Raw genomic sequence first — 23,494 nt, 5'->3', positions numbered from 1 at the left:
ATGTAGACATCACCCATCACTCTCATCCCTCTAGGAATCACCAGGGTCCATGGGACGCATTTTGTTTTGGGTTTGTTTGTTTTTTTTTGAGTGGTTCTAACTATTTGTATAAATTAATATTTCTTGACTTTATTCCTTCTTAGAGATGTTCCAGAGAAAATATACTTTTTTAAATGAAGAGAATAAAGCCCATTTTACATTTCAATTATTGCATAATAGACCCATGCAATATAATAATTCCAACTGCATCATCATAATAATAAATATTATAATTATCACACAAGTAGGGTCTGTTAGCCTCTTTAAAAATTTAAGATCCACTGTAAGAACTTCATAATTTAGCCCTGGCTGGCGTAGCTCAGTAGATTGAGCGCGGGCTGCGAACCAAAGTGTCACAGGTTTGATTCCCAGTCAGGGTACATGCCTGGGTTGCAGGTCATGACCCCCAGCAACCGCACATTGATGTTTCTCTCTCTCTATCTCCCTCCTTTCCCTCTCTGAAAATAAATAAATAAAATCTTTTTAAAAAATCTTTAAAAAAAACTTCATAATTTTATTTTTCCTATATCTTGAAACAATTTGTTATTTAATCATCCTAGAATAATTACCCGTCAACTTATGCATATTATTCCCAAATATGCTTTAAAAATACAAAATTAATAGAAAAATGGAAAAATGAGGGAATGTCTTAGAACTACGCTTTGGTTCAGTGATAACTGAACTATCCTATTCTATGGCTATAGAGAATTTAAAATGTGGCCAGTGAAAGAAATTAAATTTTTATTTTTTGAACTGTAATTAATTTAAATTTAAATAGCTACAGGAGACCAATGGCTACTGTATGGAACAGTGTAGGCACAGAAGAATGATTCATTAGGAAAATCAATTGTCACTATTGTATCACCCTTCATATTTCTCATTGCATTACCCAAAATATTGCACATCTTTCTGAAAGATATAGGAAAGAAGATGAGAGGCACCGACTCCAGAGTTTGCCTTTAACTTCCACTGAATAGAATGGAGAATTCAAAATTTTTCATTCCTACCTCTAACAGCAAAGAGAGGAAAATCCTCAAAGAGAGGGAGAGGTTTCACAGCAGTGGGGGACTCAGAGGTGAATGCCAAGACCCGGAGAGAACAGCACTCAGGACTCGAATGATGCTGCTGAGATTGATCTCGAGAGTGAAACCTCAGGCTACGTACAGATGATGACTTCCTAGATCAATTCTCTAAAACTTGAGTCAGTGAATGAAAACTGTATTTTTTTCACTGTATGTTCAATTTTATGTGTGTTTTGTTTTTAGCACTGGATTCTGAGGGACAAAAGGAAAGTATGGTATTCTCATGCAGTTAGTCATCAAGAGGAGGAACTTCATCAGAATCTTGCAACAAGAACCTGGCTCATCCATTTGGTTCAATGAATATGGGAGAGTGTTCTTTCACCTTTCATGATGTGTACATGCCAAATTTTATTTCACGTACAGTTTGCTAATGGACATGTACTGAAGGTATGTAGGTGCCCAAAGGTGACTGGAAGGAAAAAGATGAGGTAGAGAAGAAAAAATTCACTAGATGGTTAAAAAATTAAGAGTCCCTTGGACCCAAGTAGTAAATGGCGATGACTATTTTTTCTGGCATGCTGAGGGTTAAAACTTGTTTATTGTATTAGTCAACGTCCCAAATAACTTATATAAAAGAGTAACTCCAGAAATAGGTAAAAGTTATTGTATTTCTACTTAAATTTGAAATCTTGAAATGGTTAAAAGCACAAGCCCTGAAGCTACACAGCCCTGGGCTGGATTCCCGAGGCCAAGACGCAGTGCTTGGCCTCTGGCAAGCTATTCTGTCTCTGTAAGATCCAGTCCCCTCATCTTTAGAATTAGCATTAAACATTACTTCCTTTTTAATAGAGTTTTATAAAGACTAGATGTGCATGCAAAGTGCTTGGCAGAGTACTTGGCACACAAGAAACAATAGACATCAGCTATGGAGTGTGATTTTATTTTCCTTGGGTTGTTCAGACCACTTCTCCTTATCTGTCAGATCTGGGAGCCCACGCACGTGCAATGGTGGCTGCCTTGGGTACCACCAGGACTGATCATTGAGAATGCTCGCTGCTCATGTTCCAGGGGAAGTGAACGCAGGCAAGGAGGAGGTCAGCCTTCCGGGGAGGGGGAGGCTGCTCTGGGAGGGTCCGCAGAACTGCAAACGGTGCTTCAGGAGCTACAGTCCTGAAGACTTTGCAGCCCAAGTTCAATCTCATACCAGGAATATTTTTTCCTGGTCATCAGGTTGAGCAGACAGTACTTTAGTGAACTCAATTTATACAGAAAAGCACAAGAAATAGGATAAAAATCTGAAATCTCATCATCTGGAAAAAATACAATTATCCTTCCAGGCTTCTTTCTATACACACACACACACACACACAATTTTATAAGAAGTGCGATCACATCACGTTAGCTGTTTCATGCCTGTTTTTACTTGTGAATATCTTTCTATTTCATTCAAGATAAATATCCATGTTCATTCCTAGTAGGGCTCTAATCTTAAAGGCTGTATTTGGTGCACACGCAAAATGCCAGCAAAAAAGTGGTCGACAAAAGGAAATATTAAGATCTGGTTTTAAATGCCTTAGCTCAAAAACTGAAGTGAGCCGTGTGGTTCAAGTAGATTTTAAAAACAAGTAAAAATCAGAAACGTTGGGTTCTTTTTCATGAAAACACCGGAGACGATGAGGACCTGGGCCCTGTAAGTACCGTGTGGCACAGACCCCACTCCCCAAGCGGCTGTTACTTGTGGAATGTGAATCTTGTAGAACTGCGCTTTTCATAAAACGAGAACTCGCCTATAAACAAACCTCAGTGCATTTTCAGGGCTTAAAAACCTTATTTTTATCTAGATCACAGCTCTTTCAGTCTTGGCATCAAAAAGTGAGTTCTGGATGCTAAACAAAGATGAAAACTGTGGGTCTGGACTCAGTCCTGCAGTCCCCTGTTAGGTGGGGGGGTTCACTCCGGAGGCGCACATGTGTCGGTCCCTGTCCTCTGGGTGCCGCCATGTCCGGCGGTGGCCATGCCAGTGGTCTGTAGACCTCAATAACCAAAGCCCCACCTCAGGGGACACCCAAGGGACCTTCATCTGGAAGTCTGACCTCATCACTGCTGGGACTCATTTCCACCCTGTCAGAAATAATAAGCATGGATGAAAAGAGGTTCACATACGGATATTATTTTTATCCATTTTTGTATTCTTCTTCTTATTTTGGCTACTGCTTAGAAAGCAAGAGGGTTTTTGCTACTCTACTTCTAGATGACAAAAATGCAGTTATAAGGAAAGAATCTGTATTATATAAACTTCTGCTTGTTTAAAGAGATTACATTCACAATTCTCAAACTCGGGAAAGTCTCTAAACTCTTTTCCTCTGAAAGTGGCCTAAAATGAGCTGATACGACCTGATGGGTTTCATATATCTTGGGGAGCCTTAGTGAAGGGTGGAGGAAGAGGGAGGGGTACAGAACAGACTGCAGGGGGGATGGAGGGAGAGGCACTCACAGAGAAGAGCAGCAGGGCGCCAGGGAGAGCTCAGCAGACACAGAAGCCAGGCACTGAGGAGACTGGCAAAGGGACAGGCACGATGGCCACCCTGGCGAGAGTAAGGCCCCAGGCAGACTAAAGGAGTGGCCCCAGGCCGGTCACCAACGATTGAGTACGAGAACATGAAGTGGGCCTGGGTCCTCCGAACAGGTAACGCCCCACGTATCAAACCTGGAACCCAAAGCAATGTCCCTACATGCCATTGAGAGAAACAGCCAATCCCTAGGGGTCCCACCTCAACCCCTCTGCCCTGGAGAGCCCTTGGCCCCACCTGGAAACTTCCGTACAGTTAGTGGCAAAGGCACCCAGCAGTCCGTCTGCAACTTTCTTCTTCCCCACCCCGACTCACTCTCCCTCCTAGGCAGGATATTGACCCAAGAAAATGTGTTTTCACTCCAAGAAAATTTACAATGGAACTCACTGTGATCCTAATAAATAGCCTCTATAGGATGAGCCATACCACTCTCTGTAGGCCATTAGCAGTAAAAAACCCAACACAGAAACTGTCCAGGGAAAGAGTTTCTCTATATCTGTGGCCCTCAGAGCTGAGGTTCTCAAACATGGTCCCCAGACCAGTAGCACCAGCATCTCTTGGGAGCGTGTGAGACATGCAAATTCTCAGGTCCCATCTCAGACCCACCAATCATATGCTCGGAGGTCTGAGCCCAACAACCTGTGTTTTCACAAGCCTCCAGGAAACCCAGGTGCAAGCTTACGTTTGAGGACGCTGGCCTAGTGGAAAGGCCCAGAACAGGAGCCAGGAGACCTAATTTAGATCCCAGCACTGATGGCACGGTCCAGCTCCGTGGAACTGAATGAGCAGCCACGATGCACTAACGAAAGGACAGGAGGATCCTGAGATGAGCTAGACATGGTTCTTAACTTCAGATGGTATCACATCCTATATATTCCCTTTTTCCTCCAGGGTAGGGGCTATTTCGTTGCTGTTGTTTTGTTTTGCTTCCTATTTGTATTCCTCGTGCCTATATCATTGTGGGCACTCAGTATGCAGTGGGCCACGTGGTAGAGACATTCATGACTCTGCTAAGTGCTACCGTACATTCATCAATGGTCTTAATGCTACTCCAGGCTGGTTGACATTCACCACCACTTATTTAAAGCTCCTAGCATGCCAGATGCTGAGTGCTTGTCATAAATCAGCACTTCAGCCCTTTCAGATGCCCTGCACTGTGGGCAGTATTTTTAATCCTGCTCTTTGCACATTAAAACTCTCAAGCTCAAAAAACATTAAGTAACTTGCCCAATGTCATACACTGAAAGTGGCAGAGCCAGTGATAAACCCAGAAACACCTGACTCAGAAGCTCATGGTTGTAACTGGGGTCTTCAAACCCAAAACTGAAAAGCCAACATTAGGGTAACTTCTCAGGTTCGTGGTTGATTTTCTCAGAGGTCTCGATGCACTTAAAACTGTACCTTACAGGCATTACCTTCAGTGGTCAAAGACTATCTATTTCTCTCTCTTTCTCTCTTTTTTTTGTAGATAGGCATTTGGTTTTCATTGATTTCAAGGAAGTAGACAGTGGTAGGGAACTATATTAATATTTCACTGGATGGTTCTGACTCTTAAAACATAAACTGGAGAGGACTCCGGAGGAGAAATCTGGGTCTAAGGGGCTGAGCCTTATGTGGGGTGTCCCAGTGAAGGCAGGCCAGGGGGGAGTGGGCAGAGATGAGTCCGGCCAAGGCTGTAAGGCCCGGCGAGGCCAGGTTGTAGGAGTAACATCGCAGGCCAGCACGGATGCCACGGCAGAGGAGGCAGCGAACAGGAGAAGCTGCCAAAGACCTAGGTCAGCCGAAGGCTCCAGTGCCGGGGCAGCTACAGCTACTGATGAAATAACAGCTCGCCTCTCCCACCATTCTGGCTGCCTCCATATGCGTTTCTCCGTACTGTAAGTCAAACACTAACTTGACATCTGCCAGCTACTATTTTCTTGTGAGCAATTCAGGGAGGAGGGGTATGTGTCTGGTTGGGGTCACTGGAAGCTGTAGGTGCAGAGAAAGGGAAAAGGGGGTCTACACCACAAGCGGAGACCCTACCTTACTAGGAGGTGGTCCATGGTCATCCAAATAAGTGGAATTTCCTAGGGAAAAAGGAAAAGAAGAAAGTTGATGAATCTATAGTTTAACACTCAAAATGAATTCAGGACAAAATCATTGCAAATAAGCGTTCTAGACATGTTTCTATTCAGTCAACTGTACCCAAGAAAAGTGGGGGATTGTGCTGTACTACGATGCATTCACAAACATGCTATATACACGGGTGGGTACGCACACAGACACACACGTGCAGAAACACACGCCATTATTCCTCACCCAATATCTGTTGAATTTACGTTAGAGCAGTGGCATCAGAATTACACGTAGGCGGCTACAACACAGATTGCCCGGCCCCGCTCCCGGAGGTTCTGATTCCGTAACTCTGAGCATCTGCATTTCTAACAAGCCCCCCAGTGATGCAGGCTGCGGGTCCTAGGACCCCATTTGGAGAAGCACGGCGCTGTTTCTCCCCTTTGTCTCGACTGTTTCCTTCACCTCTGCAGTCTGGCTCGCTTCCGAAGCTCGACTGGCCTTTGCTCTAACAGCCACTGTCTGGCTGGTGTGATTTCAGAGTGTGTGGTTACTGTTTCCTGATGAACAAGGACGCAGAGGGGTTAGGGGTTAGGGAAGGAACTGAAGGTTGAGTTCCTTTTAGGTAGCTGGTACTCAGCTAAGTGTTTTACAGGTATTCATTCAGGGAATTCAAACATCAGGGGTGGGTTAGAATTACCCCCGCTTATGGAGGAGAGAAGAGAGGCCTGGGGAAATCCAATAATCTGCTCACAGTCACACTGCTGTTAAACTGCAAAGAAGAGAAAAGACTGTTTTTCCAGAGGGTGCTCGGGCACCTGCATATCCAAAGAGCCTGCTAGGGTGCTCACATCTCCGGCAGCCTGGGCACCGCCAATGGGACCACCTAGCAACACATCTGATCACGTGGGGGGGGGCAATGACAGGGACATTATCATCAGAGACTGTTCTCCAAGAGGGTAAGGCTCTTGTCAGTCCAGGGGGAATCATCGCCACAAAAAGCGAAGAAAACAGAAACGAACTGTGGGAAATACAGGAAACACAAGGATTGTTAGAACAGTCACTGAGGGGATGCGGTGAATGTCCTCGTCAGAGCCGATGAAAGATGCTTTCTCAGGAAAGAGCAAAAGTGACTTAAGACATTGGAATAAGAAGGGGAAGTAGAGCTTACACCAGGGACAGTTCAAGTGGGAAAACTTATCCAAACATGAGTAAGTGGGTTTGGCTTAAAGGCTTTTTTTTTTCTTTTTTGGACTAAGGCATCATCTGTGCCCTTTGCTTTGTAGTCTTCTGATGCGTCACCCACGTGATGTCAAGGAGGACTGTCCCCTCACTGGCCAGGTGGACACGGGGAAGGGACGGCAGGTTGCAACATTCATGTACAAGACTCTTAAGCACAGACACCTGGCATGCTTGTGATTGCACGATTCCCAGGAACCTTCGAAATGTGGACAGTTTGTTCGATCTGAATGACTGTGCTGCCCTCCCCTGGGAACACACATAAGCAGGAAACGATATCTATGTCTGACTTAAATAAAGAAGAGGTGCATAAGAGAATTCAGAAAAACGATTGCGTAAGTCTAGAGAAATATTCAGAACTGCTCGTCCGTTGTGCAACGGGGATGGCTGCAGAGGGTGCCCGTGTGCTCATCATAGCAATGTGTCTCGCCAGGAGGGATGTGAGAAATCCCAGCATGCTCCGGCATGTTCTCCAGGGCTCAGTCTCCAGCATCAAAGAATGTTCAAACAACTGAATGTTTCTAACGTACTCAAAGTTTCCATAGGAACCAAAGTCCCTAAAAACTCCAGAAAGGACTGACAAATGCCTGACTTCTACCTCAAACTCCAAAGGTCAGTCGGTACCCCTGATTCATGAGTACCTCATCTTGGTTGTCCACAGGCAACTCATGCTTTGCCAGGCCAAACAGAACTCTTTCTTTGCTTGGATCCCACCCTCCAAAGTTCTGCCTCCCCTGTTTCCTTGTTGGGTTACAGGATACATCCCTTCCCCCACAGGCTCTGAAGCCCAAGAGTCATCCCTGATTCACCTCCTTCCCTTACGCCATCCACACAACCCAGGTGCAAGTCCTATGCGCTCAGCCTTCAGAATATCACTCAAATCCGATCACGTTTCACCGGCCCCTCTGGGCCACCAAGGAAAGCCCTTGGGTCTCTTCATTGATCACTGCTGGTTTTTTTCCAACCCATACAGCAATCAGAAGGATTTTTTAACCTTATCAATCAGACCACATTAGCCCTCTGCTTAAAATCTGTTTCTGGAAGAACAAAACAGTCAACTCCTTGTATGGCCTATAACCCTACATGACCCAAGCTCGGCCGCTTACCACACCCACTCCCAGCCACAACAGCCTTCTCTCTGCTCCGGACACACCAGCCTCTTGTCAGCCAGGGACCTTTTGAACTGGTTCTTTCCTCTGCCAGAAAAAGCTCTTCCCCACCCCCTTCCCTCAGGCCCAGCTCAAATGTCTTCTCTCCCTCTCTCCCTTATAGAAGATTTCACTTCTTTCTCTGCAGAGGAGGAACGGGGCTGACCAGGGTTGCCACTTGCGCCATGGACCACGTCGTTACCCCTCTCTACCAGCAGCTCCCCGACCTCCCATCCACAGCTGTGTTCCTGCATCTTCTCAGGACAGAGGCTCTCAAGGCCTTTTGCTCATAACAGAGGTGCAGAAAGGGAGACGAAAAGCTACCTGGATTTCAAAAGCAAGTATTTATTTTCCTAGGGTATGACTGCATTATTATACAGTGTTCAGGTAGAGCTTTTCACCTTAGGGTCTTATGCTTTCCCAGCGCAAAGTAAACAAAACTGTCAGAATTGTCAGACCTGAAGCTGGTAACTCGTTGGCCGTGGAGATCAAAGGAGGAACGCTGTTATCACAAGCGCTTCCCCTAAGATCAAAGACACCTCCTGTTGTTCAGTCTTACAGAAGATTCTAGTGCGGCTGTCAAGTTTGGGGGAAGGAAGATCAGACCGAAGCCCTCCAGGTCTTTGAGCCTGGAGGTCAGGATGTAAATCTGGGAAGAAGAGGCGGAGGAGGACTGATGAAGGGTCTGGAGCCAGGACCAGGGACAAGCGCTCACCTGCCGCTCACCTCCACCGCCCTGTGAATGTCCACCGCTGACCCCGGTCTCCGATCCCAGGCCCCCGCACCCTGTGAGGCAGTGCCTCTTATTTTGGGAGGCCTAGAGAGGCCTCCATCGTTTCATTTCTTCCCAGAAAATGCCTATGCCTTTAGAACTCTGCCTCTAGCTTCCTTTTCTTGTCTAAAGTCTTTCCTCTTGGGATCAAGGATTACAGTATTTTGTCAAGCCAGAAAAGGAAAAAGGAACAGTATACCCACCATGTTTCCACTTCTACCATCAGTCAACTTTCAGAAGGGCCTGTCTCTAAACTGTCAAGAAATTGCCAGCTCGGGCTGGCATGGACCTAATCCTCTCACAGAGGATTGTCCTCACAAGCTTGTCCAGGCTGCTCAGGTGGGTGGAGGACATGGGTGGCTACTGATCTGAAGCCACACTCCAGCCCTTTGAACTCACCTGATGGTGGTTATGTGGCTCTGTGTGTGGTTAAAATGTACGGCATTATACACCAAAACCACCACCAACAAAACCCTCGTGATTTAATGGCATTAAAGATGCCCTTTTTGGACAGCCAGTGATCTCAGACTTTGCAACCAGCTAAATCACAATACATTCTAAATCTCACCCTACCCATCCAACCCTTCATGATGGAGACCTCGCAGGGAGTTTGGAAATATAACCCGAGAGATTGTGTGTGAACGTGCAAAGGGGTTAAATCCAAGTACATGGGATTACAATTTGTGGACTTACTAGACCGTATGTGTATTACCAGAGTCTTTGACAAACAGTATGTTTTCGACATCTAACTACTTCAGGCATCCTATAAACTATTCACCCCAAAGAAGTGTTTCGGGATACTCTGTGAAGTCTGAGTAGGAGTTCGGAGGCCAGGATTCGTGATGTGGAATTTGAAGATTCCTCACTGATTACTATAGTACACTTGGATCTCAGCTGGCATAACCAAGGCATGCTAACCATACCAGAATTGTCTAAGTCTTCTGTGACAAGAGCAATAGGAAAACAGATGTACTATATACTTACATCTACAGATTATGTCTCACTTATAATGGAGAGTATCACTAAGAGGTGTCATTCTACTCTGAATAAACTGCTCTACCTCCTCAAAGTCCTCCAGGGACACATCTGTAAAGATGAAATAAGCACATAGCTTATTGTAAGGAGTACCTGAGAGTAATTTCGTCCCGTGAAAAATATGTAGGACCAACCTGCACAGAATCAGCCCCTGCTGAGGTCCCAGCAGGACTAGCTGTACTGTGAGTAGTGGCCAGAGCAGCCTGAGGCCCTTCTTCCCAGTCTCTGCATCCCCTGACTCTGCAGTTCCCAACCCCCACCCTCCTGCGCGTTCCACTTGCCCGCAATGACTTTAAGAACCATTGACACAGGGCCTTGCCTTAGCTGTCCTGATATAATCATTCTGGGACAAGTCACTGGACACTTGGTATTTTCTGAAGTTCTTCAGGTACCTCTAATGTTCAGCCAAGGTTGAGAATCACTGAGCTACAAAATACAAGTTAATGTACTCCATACTTCAGGTCGAATCTCGTTTTCCAGAAGTAAACAGTAACAGATCTTATTCAAGCTGATCCTAATCACGAGTCACCACCCCCCCACTTCTGGTGAGAGCTGACACAGCAGGAAGGAGGACGCTGATGGGGTGCTGACGCTCACGGGAGGGCTCCCGACCACGGAGGGGGCCGGCCGGGCAGCTCTGGGGTGCACCTGCTCCAGGGGGCGTAACGCAACTGACAAGGGCCGCGGCTCATCAGCTGCCGGAAAGTGGGCTGGCACAAGGCACTCTGGGCTTACCCCTTACACCACACGGGTTGCCCAAACCTTCCTGGGACTCCACGAATCTTCTCACAACTAAATTTCAGATGTTACCGTTTCAGGATGTATCTGTGGTCTGCTGTGTTTCGAGGTAAAGAGGGGAAATAAAAGCATAATCCTTCACCTGTCCACCATGTTCTCAGACCCCACTCAACGTAAACAAACAAAGGATGTGCTGTTAGTCCTCGAAGACACTGATATTTGATCCTTACACACACATTGAAGGTCTACAAGGATCTGAAAGGAGAAGCCTAAGAAAATCTGAAGCAAAGACACTGTCTGGTCCCAGTCCAGGGAGGCACCCCTTCTTCCAGGCTGTTTTCCTGGAGTGGAGAGGAGGTGGGGGCAGCTGGTCAACACGTACCCCCATAAACCCAACAGAAACCAGCACAACTGGGTGAAGAAGTCACTGCCAGAAGCACCCGGCGTGAAGGAGGACTATTGCACAGAATCCTCAGGGCGCCAGGCATGTGAAATAGCAACAGTGGCTCCTGTGAGAGGAAGCATGGGAAGGATCCCCGGGGTGGGGGAGGTTGTCGTTTCATGGACTTAGGGAGGTACCGCTAGTAGAAGTGACTGTCACTGATGACAGAGAACAGTTCAGGGGTGACAGAGGGAGCACCACAGGCTGAAGAACCAAAGACTTGTCTGCAAATTTCCATCCTGCCCTTTGCCAGTTGAGTGACCTTGGAAATATCACTCATGTCCCTGGGGCTTCATGTTCCCACTTGCGGTTATGAAACAAGGAAAGACACATACAGAAGCACTTAGCATAGCGCCGCCTGGGCACATAGTAAGTGCTCAGTGAATGATAGCTATTTCCTCATCATATATTTCCCAATTTTATCATTTATTTTTAATTTTATATATTTTTTATTATTGAGGAAATCAAAGGGACGCCTGAGGCCTGGGGAGTAGTTATTGTTGTAAGGATGAATATTAACATAAAGTAATTATTTGTTATTTCCTGTCTCTTTCCGAAACTAGCTTAATATGTTGCCAAAGATACACATTTTTCCCCCAATCATTTGAAATACCTTTAGCAATGTGCAAATGAACTTACAGAACCTTCAGGGGATTAATGTATTCCTGACTCTTAAGTCTTGCATTAGCAGATTTATTTTTGTCTGAATTGGTCCCTGAAGAACAAAAATGTTTTAATTCTAATTCCTCTTATAGAAACTCTAATACGCATCAGTGTCAACGTCAAAAAAGCCACCTCTACACCGTGTCAATTTTGATCAGACATCGGCAACTCTTCTGAGAGTCGTTCTTCCATGGGCGTCTCTTCAAATTATAATCCTAAGCAACTGAAATCCTTTTCTGTCTGACTCAGGAGCAGACAGTTCACACAGGATTCCGGTTACCTACAGCGCGATCGTAAGGTTGCGTCTCTCCCGGTCCCCCCACCCCCGGTGGAGTCTGGGCCCCTGATAAGACACTGGTAATGAAGGACTCACTGTTGAAGGCTACACTGAAACCCCAGCTAGTCTCTGCCAAAAAATTATGCTAATGCCACCCTTTCCACCATTAACCGTGGGTTACATTTCTCTGAGAGGCAGCTGTCAGCACGCACCAGCCGAGGTTAACAATGAGGAGTTTGTGTGCTGGGTAAACATCTCCAGTAGCGCCGGTTCTTATAATTAACGCCGCCCCAAAGACACTGGGATGGAAGAAAACTGCTTGCACACATTCGCTGAGCTTTAATAAAATGACTTGCCACTGAATTCGGACCAATGGCTCTATTAACTATCAATACCTAAATATACGTCTTAAAAGACCTTTAAAAAGTATCTTGAATGTCCACCCAATGAGTCAACAAAGGTGAAAACACTTCTTGATGCTGAATGATAAAAATGAGCACACCAGACACTGAAAAACGCAAATGAAACTGTTAGCGATGATGATTTAGAAAGTGGCTTCCATTTCTAATACATTTTAAAAGGAAATTAATGCTTTGCTCTTTGTATTGCTGATTCGAAAATACTGCCTTTTCTATAATACATCTTTCTTGCATTAAATCTGAATATACATTTTAGGATGTCAAGGGTACATTTGCAGAAGGAAATTACTTTAGGAAGCAAATGATCAGTGCACCACTGCTGTAATAAAAACCTAAATATAAATATGAATTATTGCCAAATTAGCTCTGGAATCCATCGCAATCATATTGTGTAATCTCATGCAGATAGGAATGAAGTAGCAAAGGGAGAGAGAATCACTTCGGCTTCTGTGTCAGTCCAGGTTGCCTTCCTTCCTCTCAGAGTAATTACTACAGTTAACTGCCCCACCCCATTCCCCGGGTAACTATAAGACAGCCCAGCCCTGCGCACTGTGAGGCCCTACCCAGCAGCCAGGTAAGACCTCCTCTATCAGGATGTAGGCACCATGCAGCCACCATGAGAACTGACACTTTCAATCACATGCTTGTTGCACAAAGCTCCCCTAATAACTATAGTGGAAAACAGGCAGGATGAAGGCAATTAAGCATCTAACCTTGAATAAACAAACAAAAAAAAAGGCCAAAGTACCAGCATCGGCATTATGGCCATTGTGGTTTTAGTGTCATGCTGATTGAGGCTTTAGTGCGAAGCACTCTATACACCTGTTCCCATTGGGTTTCCATGACAACCTCTGGTGTAGGAGCTATCATGATCCCCCATTATCAACAGAGGGAGCCAAGGCTCAGGAAGGTGAAGTGACCTGCAGGACGTCAGCCAGTTAATCAGCAGCAGCTCCTGGACTGGACCACAGCTGCACCCACACACTCCTTGCCTCACTCAGAGATTCCAGTCTGGGAGCCACGGTGGGTTTTAAGATGTGGAACCCTTCAACTCTCAGGGAAACTCAGGATGGTCACCCAGGGCTCCTTGGGGTGGCCAAAGCAGAGTGGGGTCTGAGCTCTCAGGACCTCAGGCGGAGAGTTACCCACCCACTGAGGACATGAACCTACAGGCTGCTGAAGAGCCCAAGGAGCCAACAACGTAGCACTTGGGGGTGAGGAGGGGACAAGCTAAGTGGCCCCAGATTCCAGGGGCAACTCAGAACCTCTGGCTACCACAGGTTCGTTTCTAACTGATGTTCCACGGTAGCGGGTCCCGGTTAATTATGAGATGTCTGCGCTGTGAGTGCGTGCTTCTCTGGAGAGTCATCATTATTGTGAAACACTTGATGTAAAAAGGTAGCTTGGCTTAGAAACCCATTCATATTATTGCAAGAGATGTCAACACTACATACAAGTACAGAAACAGAAGCAGCGCTTGATTCTTTAAATGTCCCTTACACTGATGCAAACTGTGACAGGCTACACAATGGAGCCCAGAGTTGTCCGCATCCTAATCCCTGGAACCTGTGACTATATTAGCGTACCTGGCAAAAGGGACTCTGCAGATACAATTAAGGTACGGATCTTGAGGGGGGAAGATGACCCTTGATTACCCAGATGGGCTCCATAGAGCCACAAGGGTCCTTATACAAGGGAGGCAGGAAGGGCAGAGTCAGAAGGAGACATGACACCCTAAGAGGAGGTTGGACTGACATTCTCTGAAGAGGGAAGAAGCAGCCCCAAGTCTAGGAATACAGGGTAGGTGACCTCTAGAAACCCGGCCAGGAGAGGAACAGATTCTTCCCTGGAGCCTCCAGAGGGAACACAGCCCTGCCCCCGCCCTGACATGGGCTCATTAAAACTAATTTCAGACGAACTGTAAGATGGTAAATTGGTGTTGTTTTTAAGCCACTACATTTGTGGTGATTTGTCATAGCAGCAATAGGAAATTAACACAACTTTAAAACAATTGCACATTTTTAAAATCTCTTTATATGAATAAAATTTCTCATTAGTGGCGATTGTCAACAATTTTAAGAAATCTTCATCGAAAATGCTAGACAAAAAATTGGATGAAGCGTTGCAAGTTTGAAACCAAAAAAAAGCTCATCGCTCTCTATGATACTTTGATAAATTTCATGATAAAATGATAAATTTCATTTAAAAGTTTGCCACAACTTCAGAATTACATATGTCCTCTAATATTTGGCATTTTGTTTTTCTAAAAATTTATATAAGAAGAAGAAAATGTAATAAAAATACTTTCAACAAGCTTCATATAGAAGCCCCACCCCGCCACCGCCAATCCTTACCAGTTTATTTCAGTGCGCCATAAAAACATCATTTCCTAAGCATTTCATGATTGGAAAAGTTGCAACACACTTCTCTACTTAACAAACACATCAGGCCTCGGCTGAATGGAGGGTTGTCTTTGAAAAAGGGCTGCAGTCCAACCCAACTGCCATCGCTGTAAATCCGGAGTTTCTCTTTGGCTTTGTTATTAGAGCCAGTGTGGGCCACACCTAATCACATATACCTACACCATGCATACACCCCCCATATGATTTCAGAAAAGGAAAATAACCACACAGGTCATATAGTCCCATCCCTCAGCTTATGGAGGAAATAAGTAAATCACAGAGAGGTGAACACACATGGCTGGTTAGCATCAGAGGTTAAGAACAGACCCGGGTCCCTGGTGCTCATTCCACAACAGAACAGTCTTATCGTACCTGCCATTTTTTTTTATCTCGAATGGTATTTTCAAGCTTGATCACATTGCTTACTCTCCAAACTTGAAGCGGAATGACTTCGGGCTATTCTTACATAATTAAATTCTTTCTCTCAGGATAAAGATACATCATCGTCAAGAGAACTTAAAAAGAAGATGTGCTTCCAACATTAAAGAACATTCCCAAAGGGAATAGTTTAAATGCCTTGCACGTGGCTGCAGGGGGGCCCACGACCTCTTGAGACTAATGCACTTAGATGTTCAAGTCTTAACATGCTCCACTGAAAGGTAATACTTGTGAAGATCAACTTCCACGAATGAATCGAACACACATGAGATCTGGCCCTGTGCAGAAATGGGAGCTGCACTGTCGTAATGGAGTCAGGCACAGCAACACGTAGGGGGTGTCTCCCAGCTAAGTCTTAAAGAAAGGCGGGGCAGGCACCCCTGGCCAGGGTCCCCAGTGCCTGGAATGCAATACTCAGAGATGGGCAGGGCATCTGCATATCCCTGAAGAAGGGCAAGTCTAAGGTAACAGTACCCTCATGACTTTGAAATCAAGAGAAGAAGATGAAGTCTCGTTCAAGAGGCAAAGGGAAGTTTGTGCAAAGCCAAGGGCTTCGGGGCACGTCTGAAATAAGTGTATGTATGCATGGAGCTCCCATGTCCCTCTGCATCATCTCAGCAGCATCTGCATCAACTCTGAAAGAGAGGCAGGACGGGAAGGAAGCTGAACCCAAGTGCACACGGCTGGGAGGTATCGGAGCTAGACTTGGACTTGAGTTGAAGGTCCTGGGAACCCCACAGCACACCACCTCAGGGTTCTGTGCAACCATGGGAAGATTGGTGGGTTTCTCGTGGCACCACGTGGACCAAAACATCAGTCACCACTGTGAGCCTGGAGGAGGATAAACCCACAGTCTGATGAAAGAAGTGTGTGAGGACTAAATCAGGAAGCCCCAGGGGAAAGTCATCAGTAGGCCCTGGTGACGTTCCAGGAGCGAAATAACTCTTGTTGGGTTGCTAGTCACTGCTTGCTTGAAGGCTGGTGTCCAAGCAAACATATCTTCTAATGGATAAAAAAGATTTTCTGTTCCTAGCTCTGCCTCCTGCCTGATGGGTTTCTAGGGCATGGCCTAAGGCCACTGGTAAATGAGCGTGTCTTCTATATTCTAAATGAAACAGTGGTATGTTTGACATAGAACTTACTCATCACTTGCCAATCGTTCTCATGCTTGGGGGAAAAGAGTATGAAGGAACATTCTACGGGACGTTTCAAATATACTGCCCTAACGACATGCATGTGAACAAGAGATCTGAAGAGCTGCTCCTAAATGCGGAGGCTGACTGGGAAAGCGTGCGGATGAAACCGGGCGGGTGGCGAAGTTGGTCTCACGTAGATGTTGTGGTGCAGACACCACTGCCCCATCTGGGATGACACTCTCACAGAAACTCAAGTCACACCAGGAAGGGGTCTTAGTTTCTTTTTTATCAGGTCTTCAAGTCTAAAAAGGATGTTGAATAGAGCAGCAGGAATTATTGAAATTATTCAGAACACGAATCCTCACAAAATGAACTAGCAATCTATCATAGGTACGCAGCTGTATCTATTTAAAAAAGAGTAAGTTTCAAAAATTGCAACATCTCTCCTTTTTTCTGTCATTTCTCTAGTTCTAGTTTTGTATCAGATTTAATAAGATTTAGGCAAGATTCTGTGGTTTGTAAAACTATAATATAAAAGTTTTGGAAGATGAAAGTGGATTCTTATACTTCCATATGTTATTCTGTAGGCACAGATAAACACACCACTCCTACCAAAAAAAAAATAAGCCAAACAAATAGATGCTTAGAAATCATAAAATCCTCACCAAAATGAGTTGAGGTGCAAGGGAAAGAATGCAGGAGAAAGAATGTCGGTTTGCAGTGAAATCTACTTACTGGATGTGACCTTGGCCAAGGTCTTTAAGTTTCTGAGTTTTGGTTTCCCCATAGGTAAAGCAGGAAGAATAAAACTCACCTCACAGGGCTGGGGAGACTCAAATTACCATTTATAAACTGCCTGGCATGCATACAATAAAGCGTAGCTGTTATGATTATATTTAAAATAGACTTAATTTAAAGACATGGTAGGTTAAAGAAAAGCCCTTCTGAGTAATTACATACATAAACATCAGACCGGCACTGAAATATACATCCCTCATTATGCACTAGGATGGCCTATTGCTGCCTTCCTCCGAGTTTTTCAGGTTTTACGATGGGAGGTTATATACCTGGGCATGAATGAAACATAATTTTTAACACCCTGGCAGGATTTAGGTATTCCTGTGCTTGCATTACTACCCTGGAAGATAAAGTGTACTGGAGATCATAAATACTCTCTAGCACAGAGAAGATCAGTTTCTTTTCTAGCAAAGTCTTAATTGTGCTTTCCCCCAACAAAATGATTTGGGGGAGTGCGCTTTCTTACACTCAGAAGAGGAATCCTTCCTAAAATGCCAGACGAGTTGCATTCATCACAGATCTGGAGAGAGTAGTGGTCTCAGCCCTCTGGAGAGGGCTGAGTCTGAAGGCAGAGGCAGACGTAGGACTTGGGAGCAAAGGCCAAGTTCCACTAGAAGAAAATTGGATGGAGTTGGTCTTTGCATTAAATCAAACAGCTAGTTTCTTGGTCTTCATACTTATGAATTCCAAATATATTCAAGCCTACTTAACGTTAACTGGCCTGTTGGAAAATGCTTCTTACTAAAAAGAAAATGTCTCCGACAGCAGAAAACAGCAATCCCATAAATGACTCTGGGCTTCCCCCAAATAACTTAATGGTCACAGTGCAAAGGGAGCCTCAGCTCATCCAAAGACTGAACTTTCAGTCTAAGGAGCTGTCTGAAGTGGCATGGGTCTCGGAGCAGTGCCCTCCTGGTGGCGGAGATGAAGTCGCGATGAGCAGCCCTGCCTGACATGGTAGAGAAGACCCCTTCACTGGGCTGGGTGGAAGGAAGCGCATGGTGACCTTCTGGCTGACCTTCCGGCCTCCCTTCCAGCTCCCAGGTCCTCTGCAGGCCCCTTACGGCAAGAAGCAAATGACTTTGAAAGTTGCTTTATTTATCATGGAGATTTCAGCCATACAAGTAAGTGTGAATAATATAAAAAATAGGGATATTGAAAATATCAAGAAGTCACTTGAATATGCGCATGCTCTTTTTAGCACAGTATTTGATATATGAAATAGCTTTAAAAGATAAATATATACTTATTGTAAATATAATAAATATGTTTATTAGAAATAAATATATTAATATTATATGCAAATACTACATATTAATATATTTTAACATACTATAGATAAGGTTGAATATATATACTCGTGTGTGTGTGTGTGTGTGTGTGTGTATTCAACTGTGCTTTAGAAGAAGGCAGGAATGGGAAGGAGGGGAAAGCTGGTTAATGCTAAATGTTTTTCTACCAGGAACAACGTTATGCCAGGCAAAGGACATGGGTGTCACAGACTTTTCTCTATTGCGAGTGCCAGGCAAACGTACCCTGAGTTTTGCCCACCGAAGTGGTCGGAGCTAGTGCTGCACAGAGAGGAGCTAGTCTAGCTTCGAGACGCGGCATTGGGAGAGTCGAGTAGAGCAGGGCCGAGGGATTCTGGTTAAGGGTTTTGTAGCTAATGTCTTACAAGAGAAGCCACAGACCAGGCGACGTGAAGAACAAGACCCTGGCTGGTCTAGAGACCGTGAACACTTCAGATTTTAGCAAAGCCTTTACAAACCTTAGAAAAGAAAAAAAAGAAAAGAAAAAAGCTCCCCGAGGGCTGTGAAAAGATAAATCACAGGAGGGAATGTGACTGCTTTTATATGTAACTGAGAATAATTGAAGAAACCACTCAGCAATGGAGAAAATATATTTCGTGCTGGTGCAAAGAGGCAGTGGAGCAAAAGTAAGTTGCGAGGATTATAAAAACAATAATGTAGGCTTATAAATAATATGAGAAATTGAATATGCTAATGAAATCGTGACAACGAAAGCTAGAAATAGAGAATTAGGTTATACTGCCTAATAGAAATAGGGAGCGGTGGAAAATGGATTTTTCGGTAGGGAGCCCTTGATCCTTCCCTGCAATAGAGAAAAATAGGGAAGGAAATGAGTATCTTTTGGGTGCCAGCCGTGAATCCTGCATTGGGCAAATCATTACATACGGCTCTCTCGTCAACCTCCAGGTAGATACTGTTTTCTCAGGTTGTACAGGAGGAAACAAAGCCTCGGAGAGGCCAAAACCTTTCCTAAGAAAGGACAGCCAGCCACTGGCCAGGCCAGGACGGACGTGGAGCAGTGCATTTCCAGAGCCTAGAGCAGACTCCTCCCCCTCCCATGCAGACCCGCCACAGGCTGTTGCTTCTGCCTGCCCACCACTGGCGATTTAATGAAATTGGGGAGTTGAAAAGTCTTTCAAATCAGTGAAGGATGTAAGATGAGGGGGCTTTTCACAGGTGTGAAAAAGCACGTCATTTTATTTTTTTAGTTGACACATACAATAATCAACATGGTCGTGCGACAAGGTGGGGAGGAATTCTAAAACTCTATCTAGCCCTGGCTGGTGTAGCTCAGTGGATTGAGCGCGGGCTGCGAACCAAAGTGTCACAGGTTCGATTCCCAGTCAGGGCACATGCCTGGGTTGCAGGCCATGACCCCCAGCAACTGCACATTGAAGTTTCTCTCTCTCTTTCTCCCTCCCTTCCCTCTCTAAAAATAAATAAATAAAATCTTAAAAAAAAACCTCTCTCTACGTACCACACCTATTGTCTGAAGCCATATAACTAATGCCACACAAGGCTGTACATATTTGTAAGAGATTATTTGTCTAGGGAAGATAATTTGTTTCCATTGAAAAAACTCCTTCTATTTGTAAGTAAGTGCCATGCACAGTCCCAAACACATTCAAGTCAAGTTTATAAGACATTTAAGAGATGCTTCCAACTACAGCAGATCGTTTTTGTTTTTCCATCCCCTAAAGCGTTTTATCGCCACTTTTTACCCACCCACATTTCAGCCACTCACACCCCATCTGACTTCGTTGATGAAGTCTCTTTTTCAAAACTCAGCTATGTGCACTTGTCTCTTTTTTGAATTTCCACTATGAGAGAGAGGGAGGGAGAGAGAGGGGGAGAAAGAGAGAGAGAGAGTGGTGAAAAAATATAATATTTATATAAATATAGTTATGTATACTTTTACATATTCACATTTGTATAAGTGTATACATTAAAAAGTATCTTTTCCAACAAGGAGAGAAGGGTTTGCACTAGTCCTGACAGCCGCCAAATGTGATTGCTGCGTGTTCCATTTCACTGAGGCACGGACCCAGCTGTTCCAAAAATCGAGTGTTTTCTCTTTGTCTACATGCTTTATATGAAAAATGAAAAGTAAACAACTTTTCCTAAAAAGTCAAGGAATTTTTTTAAAAGAACTGATTTCTCCCTGCGGTACCACAGAAGTAAACCCCATACTGAAAATTCAATGCTTGATTCACGTTTCTGGAGAGTCATTCCTAAGCTTTAAATACCACAACCCCATGCCCCGAAGGGCACGTGAAAGACAATTTGAAAGTGTCCTTTTGTTATACCTCTCCAGGGATCATGTTGAGCATCTATTCCAATCGCTAATGTTACAAAATCGCCTAAATACCAGCAGACAGGGTTGTGTTTTGAGCCGAATTCCTCTAACATCAATCATCTTTGAGGGGGCCGCCGCGACCAGAGGCATCCGAGCACTGCACGCATCACCTACATTGTACCAAGCCACCCAAATGACGCTTACAGGAGAGGCCAATTAATTTCTAAAGGTTCAAAGCCCACAGGATGTTCACGATCAGAATCCCACTAGACCTAAATATTGCCAAGTACAGAGTAGCATTTTTTTACTTAGAATCTTTAAAACCTAGACTTTAAATCTTGTATGAACCAAACCGTGACATACATAATGCAAACCAATTTATAAATATTTGTATTAGCAGTGACAGAGAAAATGCACACGAACCTTTCAGAACACTGTGCTGAGGGAGAAGCGAGAGCAGCCGGAGGGAAAACCCCTGACCCGCGGCACCACCCAGCAACCTGGCCTCTAGAGCATCCTGTTGCCAAGTTACCATCCTTTCCTTTGCTACGATTATTGATCGTGAAATTGGGGAAAGCAGGTGAGGGGTGACACTAATGACTACATTCATATGAACACTCCCACCCGATTCCTGCAGTGTTTCCACGGTCTCAGAAGTTGGCGCATGAGTTTGCTTTACCCGCAGCCTCCCCTCCCCCGCACACGCACACGCACTGCCGCCCGACGACCGCACGCTGACCACACGCTGACCGGCTGCGCCCATGGAGCCCAGGAGTTTGCTGTACACAACATCACTCCATCACGTGACTGCCCGTAAACATTACTCTTCGCAATCAGTGTGCACTTGGACGTTTCCATTTTTACCCGCGTTCTGGATTCTCGTCTGGTGAGTATCCTTGTCCGCTGACAGCATAACCACCACCCTGTGGTTTCCCAACCACTAGTCTCGCGGGCCTGGATCAGACAGAGAAAACAAACACAGGTGGAGAGGCCTTGCAGTGCTGCTCCCTCTCACAACATCTGGGAAATTCTGTAAGAGGTAAAAGCCCTTCAAGGACACCTGGAATTGGGATCTGGCTTCGCCGTTAGTTAACAAGCTGTGTAATGTGCGCCAGGCCACTTAGCATCACGGAGTCTCACCTTCCTTATATGTAAACATGGGGCCAAGAGGAGTAGAATTAAAGTCCTGATGTAAACACTGTACTTCTGCACCTGCCCAGAGCCTCCATTTGTACTTACCAAGCTGTGTTAATTGACTGATGGACTAAATCCAGAGGAAGGACTAGAGGTCTGTGTTGGCAGAACTTTTAGTGGAAGTATATAATGCTTAAGCCTTGCCTTAAGGGTAGACATGATTCACTGCAGGTGTGACAAAGGGAAGCACATTTACAACAAGGGAACAGCATAATCCATCAGAGTGACAGGCACTACCAGCTTGGCTGGTATTTGTGGGCTAGGGGGACGTTGCGCACACAGAGGCAGATACATTGCAAAGGAAAGATGAACACAGGATAGCATCTGCAGCTCTTTGTCGGGCATGTTTACAATTTGTTGTGGAGCTTGTGGATGAAAATTGACACTTGGAGCCAAGTTCTGCTCACTGAATGTGTTAGCCAATTTCAAGATGTGCTTTTTTTAAAAGATTTTATTTATTTATTTTTAGAGAGGGAAGGGAGGGAGATAGAGAGAGAAACATCAATGTGCAGTTGCTGGGGGTCATGGCCTGCAACCCAGGCATGTGCCCTGACTAGGAATCAAACCTGTGACACTTTGGTTTGCAGCCCATGCTCAATCCACTGAGCTATGCCAGTCAGGTCAAGATGTTCTTAATCAAGGTCTTTATAAATATCAAAAACCCTCAAAACATAACATAACATACACAGACATTCCCTTCTTCAAATATGAAAAAGCATCTATGTGTTATCAAATTCTCAATGTCACTATTTCTCTAATTCAATGGAAGAAATTACTTGTTATAAAATGTCTCTGGGAGTGAAAAAAGAGGAGGAAAAGAATAAAACCGGGGGTCTGAACACAGTAACGCAGTTTAGATTTCAACTCTCAATTAGCTCTGGTATGAAGACCGACCGGAAGTGGAACCAAGAGCAAGTTTTCACTCATCCTTCCTCTGTTGACCAGTTCAAAGGCAGTGCTCGAGACCAGGTCGAACAGCTGATGCACAAACACTTCCTTTACCTAATTAACCCCTGATATCACCCAAGAGCTTACACAGGAGGCCCACCCCCCAACTCTAGTCCCACCTCCTAAAGAGGTGGCCTGGCGGTGCCCTAGCCACTGACGTTTGTATGACTTAAGGAAAAGCTGCTGCTGAGGACAATGACATACACAGGACCCCACACGTGCGTCTCGGCTCTGGCTGCTTCCTCTGAATAGAACTTCCTGCGAAGTCACCTTATTCCTACCTTGATTGCACAACGTTACGCTAATGCACTTGGTTCTGGCTTTGTTTCCTGTTTTGCATGAATCATTTCTGTGAATGTTTACCACTTTTACTTTACATAATATCAATCAAAAGATAGTTTTCAAGGTTGTCAGTGGCCTAGATCACAGGAAGTGGGATTTTCCCCCCACCAATACAAAGGAAGAAACATTTCCCCTGTCAAAGGACTTTAAAAAACGTCAGGTCTGAGCGCTGCCCTAGGTGGTGCCTGTTTGAGCACGTGGGAGTCACGCA

The 23,494-nt window shown here is 44.9% G+C and overlaps 1 protein-coding gene across 2 annotated transcripts in view; it reads right to left on the bottom strand.

The window, feature by feature from the left end:
* UST (uronyl 2-sulfotransferase) overlaps positions 1–23,494 on the bottom strand; it is a 266,013-nt gene that overhangs the window by 150,583 nt on the left and 91,936 nt on the right. For both annotated transcript variants that reach the window (XM_036024868.1, XM_028510379.2), the window contains exon 2: positions 5,657–5,700. In XM_036024868.1, coding sequence (XP_035880761.1) covers positions 5,657–5,700 — 44 coding nt within the window. The remainder of the gene's footprint in view (positions 1–5,656; positions 5,701–23,494) is intronic.

The sequence above is a fragment of the Phyllostomus discolor genome, chromosome 4, assembly GCF_004126475.2.
Source record: "Phyllostomus discolor isolate MPI-MPIP mPhyDis1 chromosome 4, mPhyDis1.pri.v3, whole genome shotgun sequence".
Taxonomy (NCBI): Eukaryota; Metazoa; Chordata; class Mammalia; order Chiroptera; family Phyllostomidae; genus Phyllostomus; species Phyllostomus discolor.
Note: the sequence above shows the minus strand (reverse complement) of the source record. Positions and strands in the feature narration are given on the sequence as shown.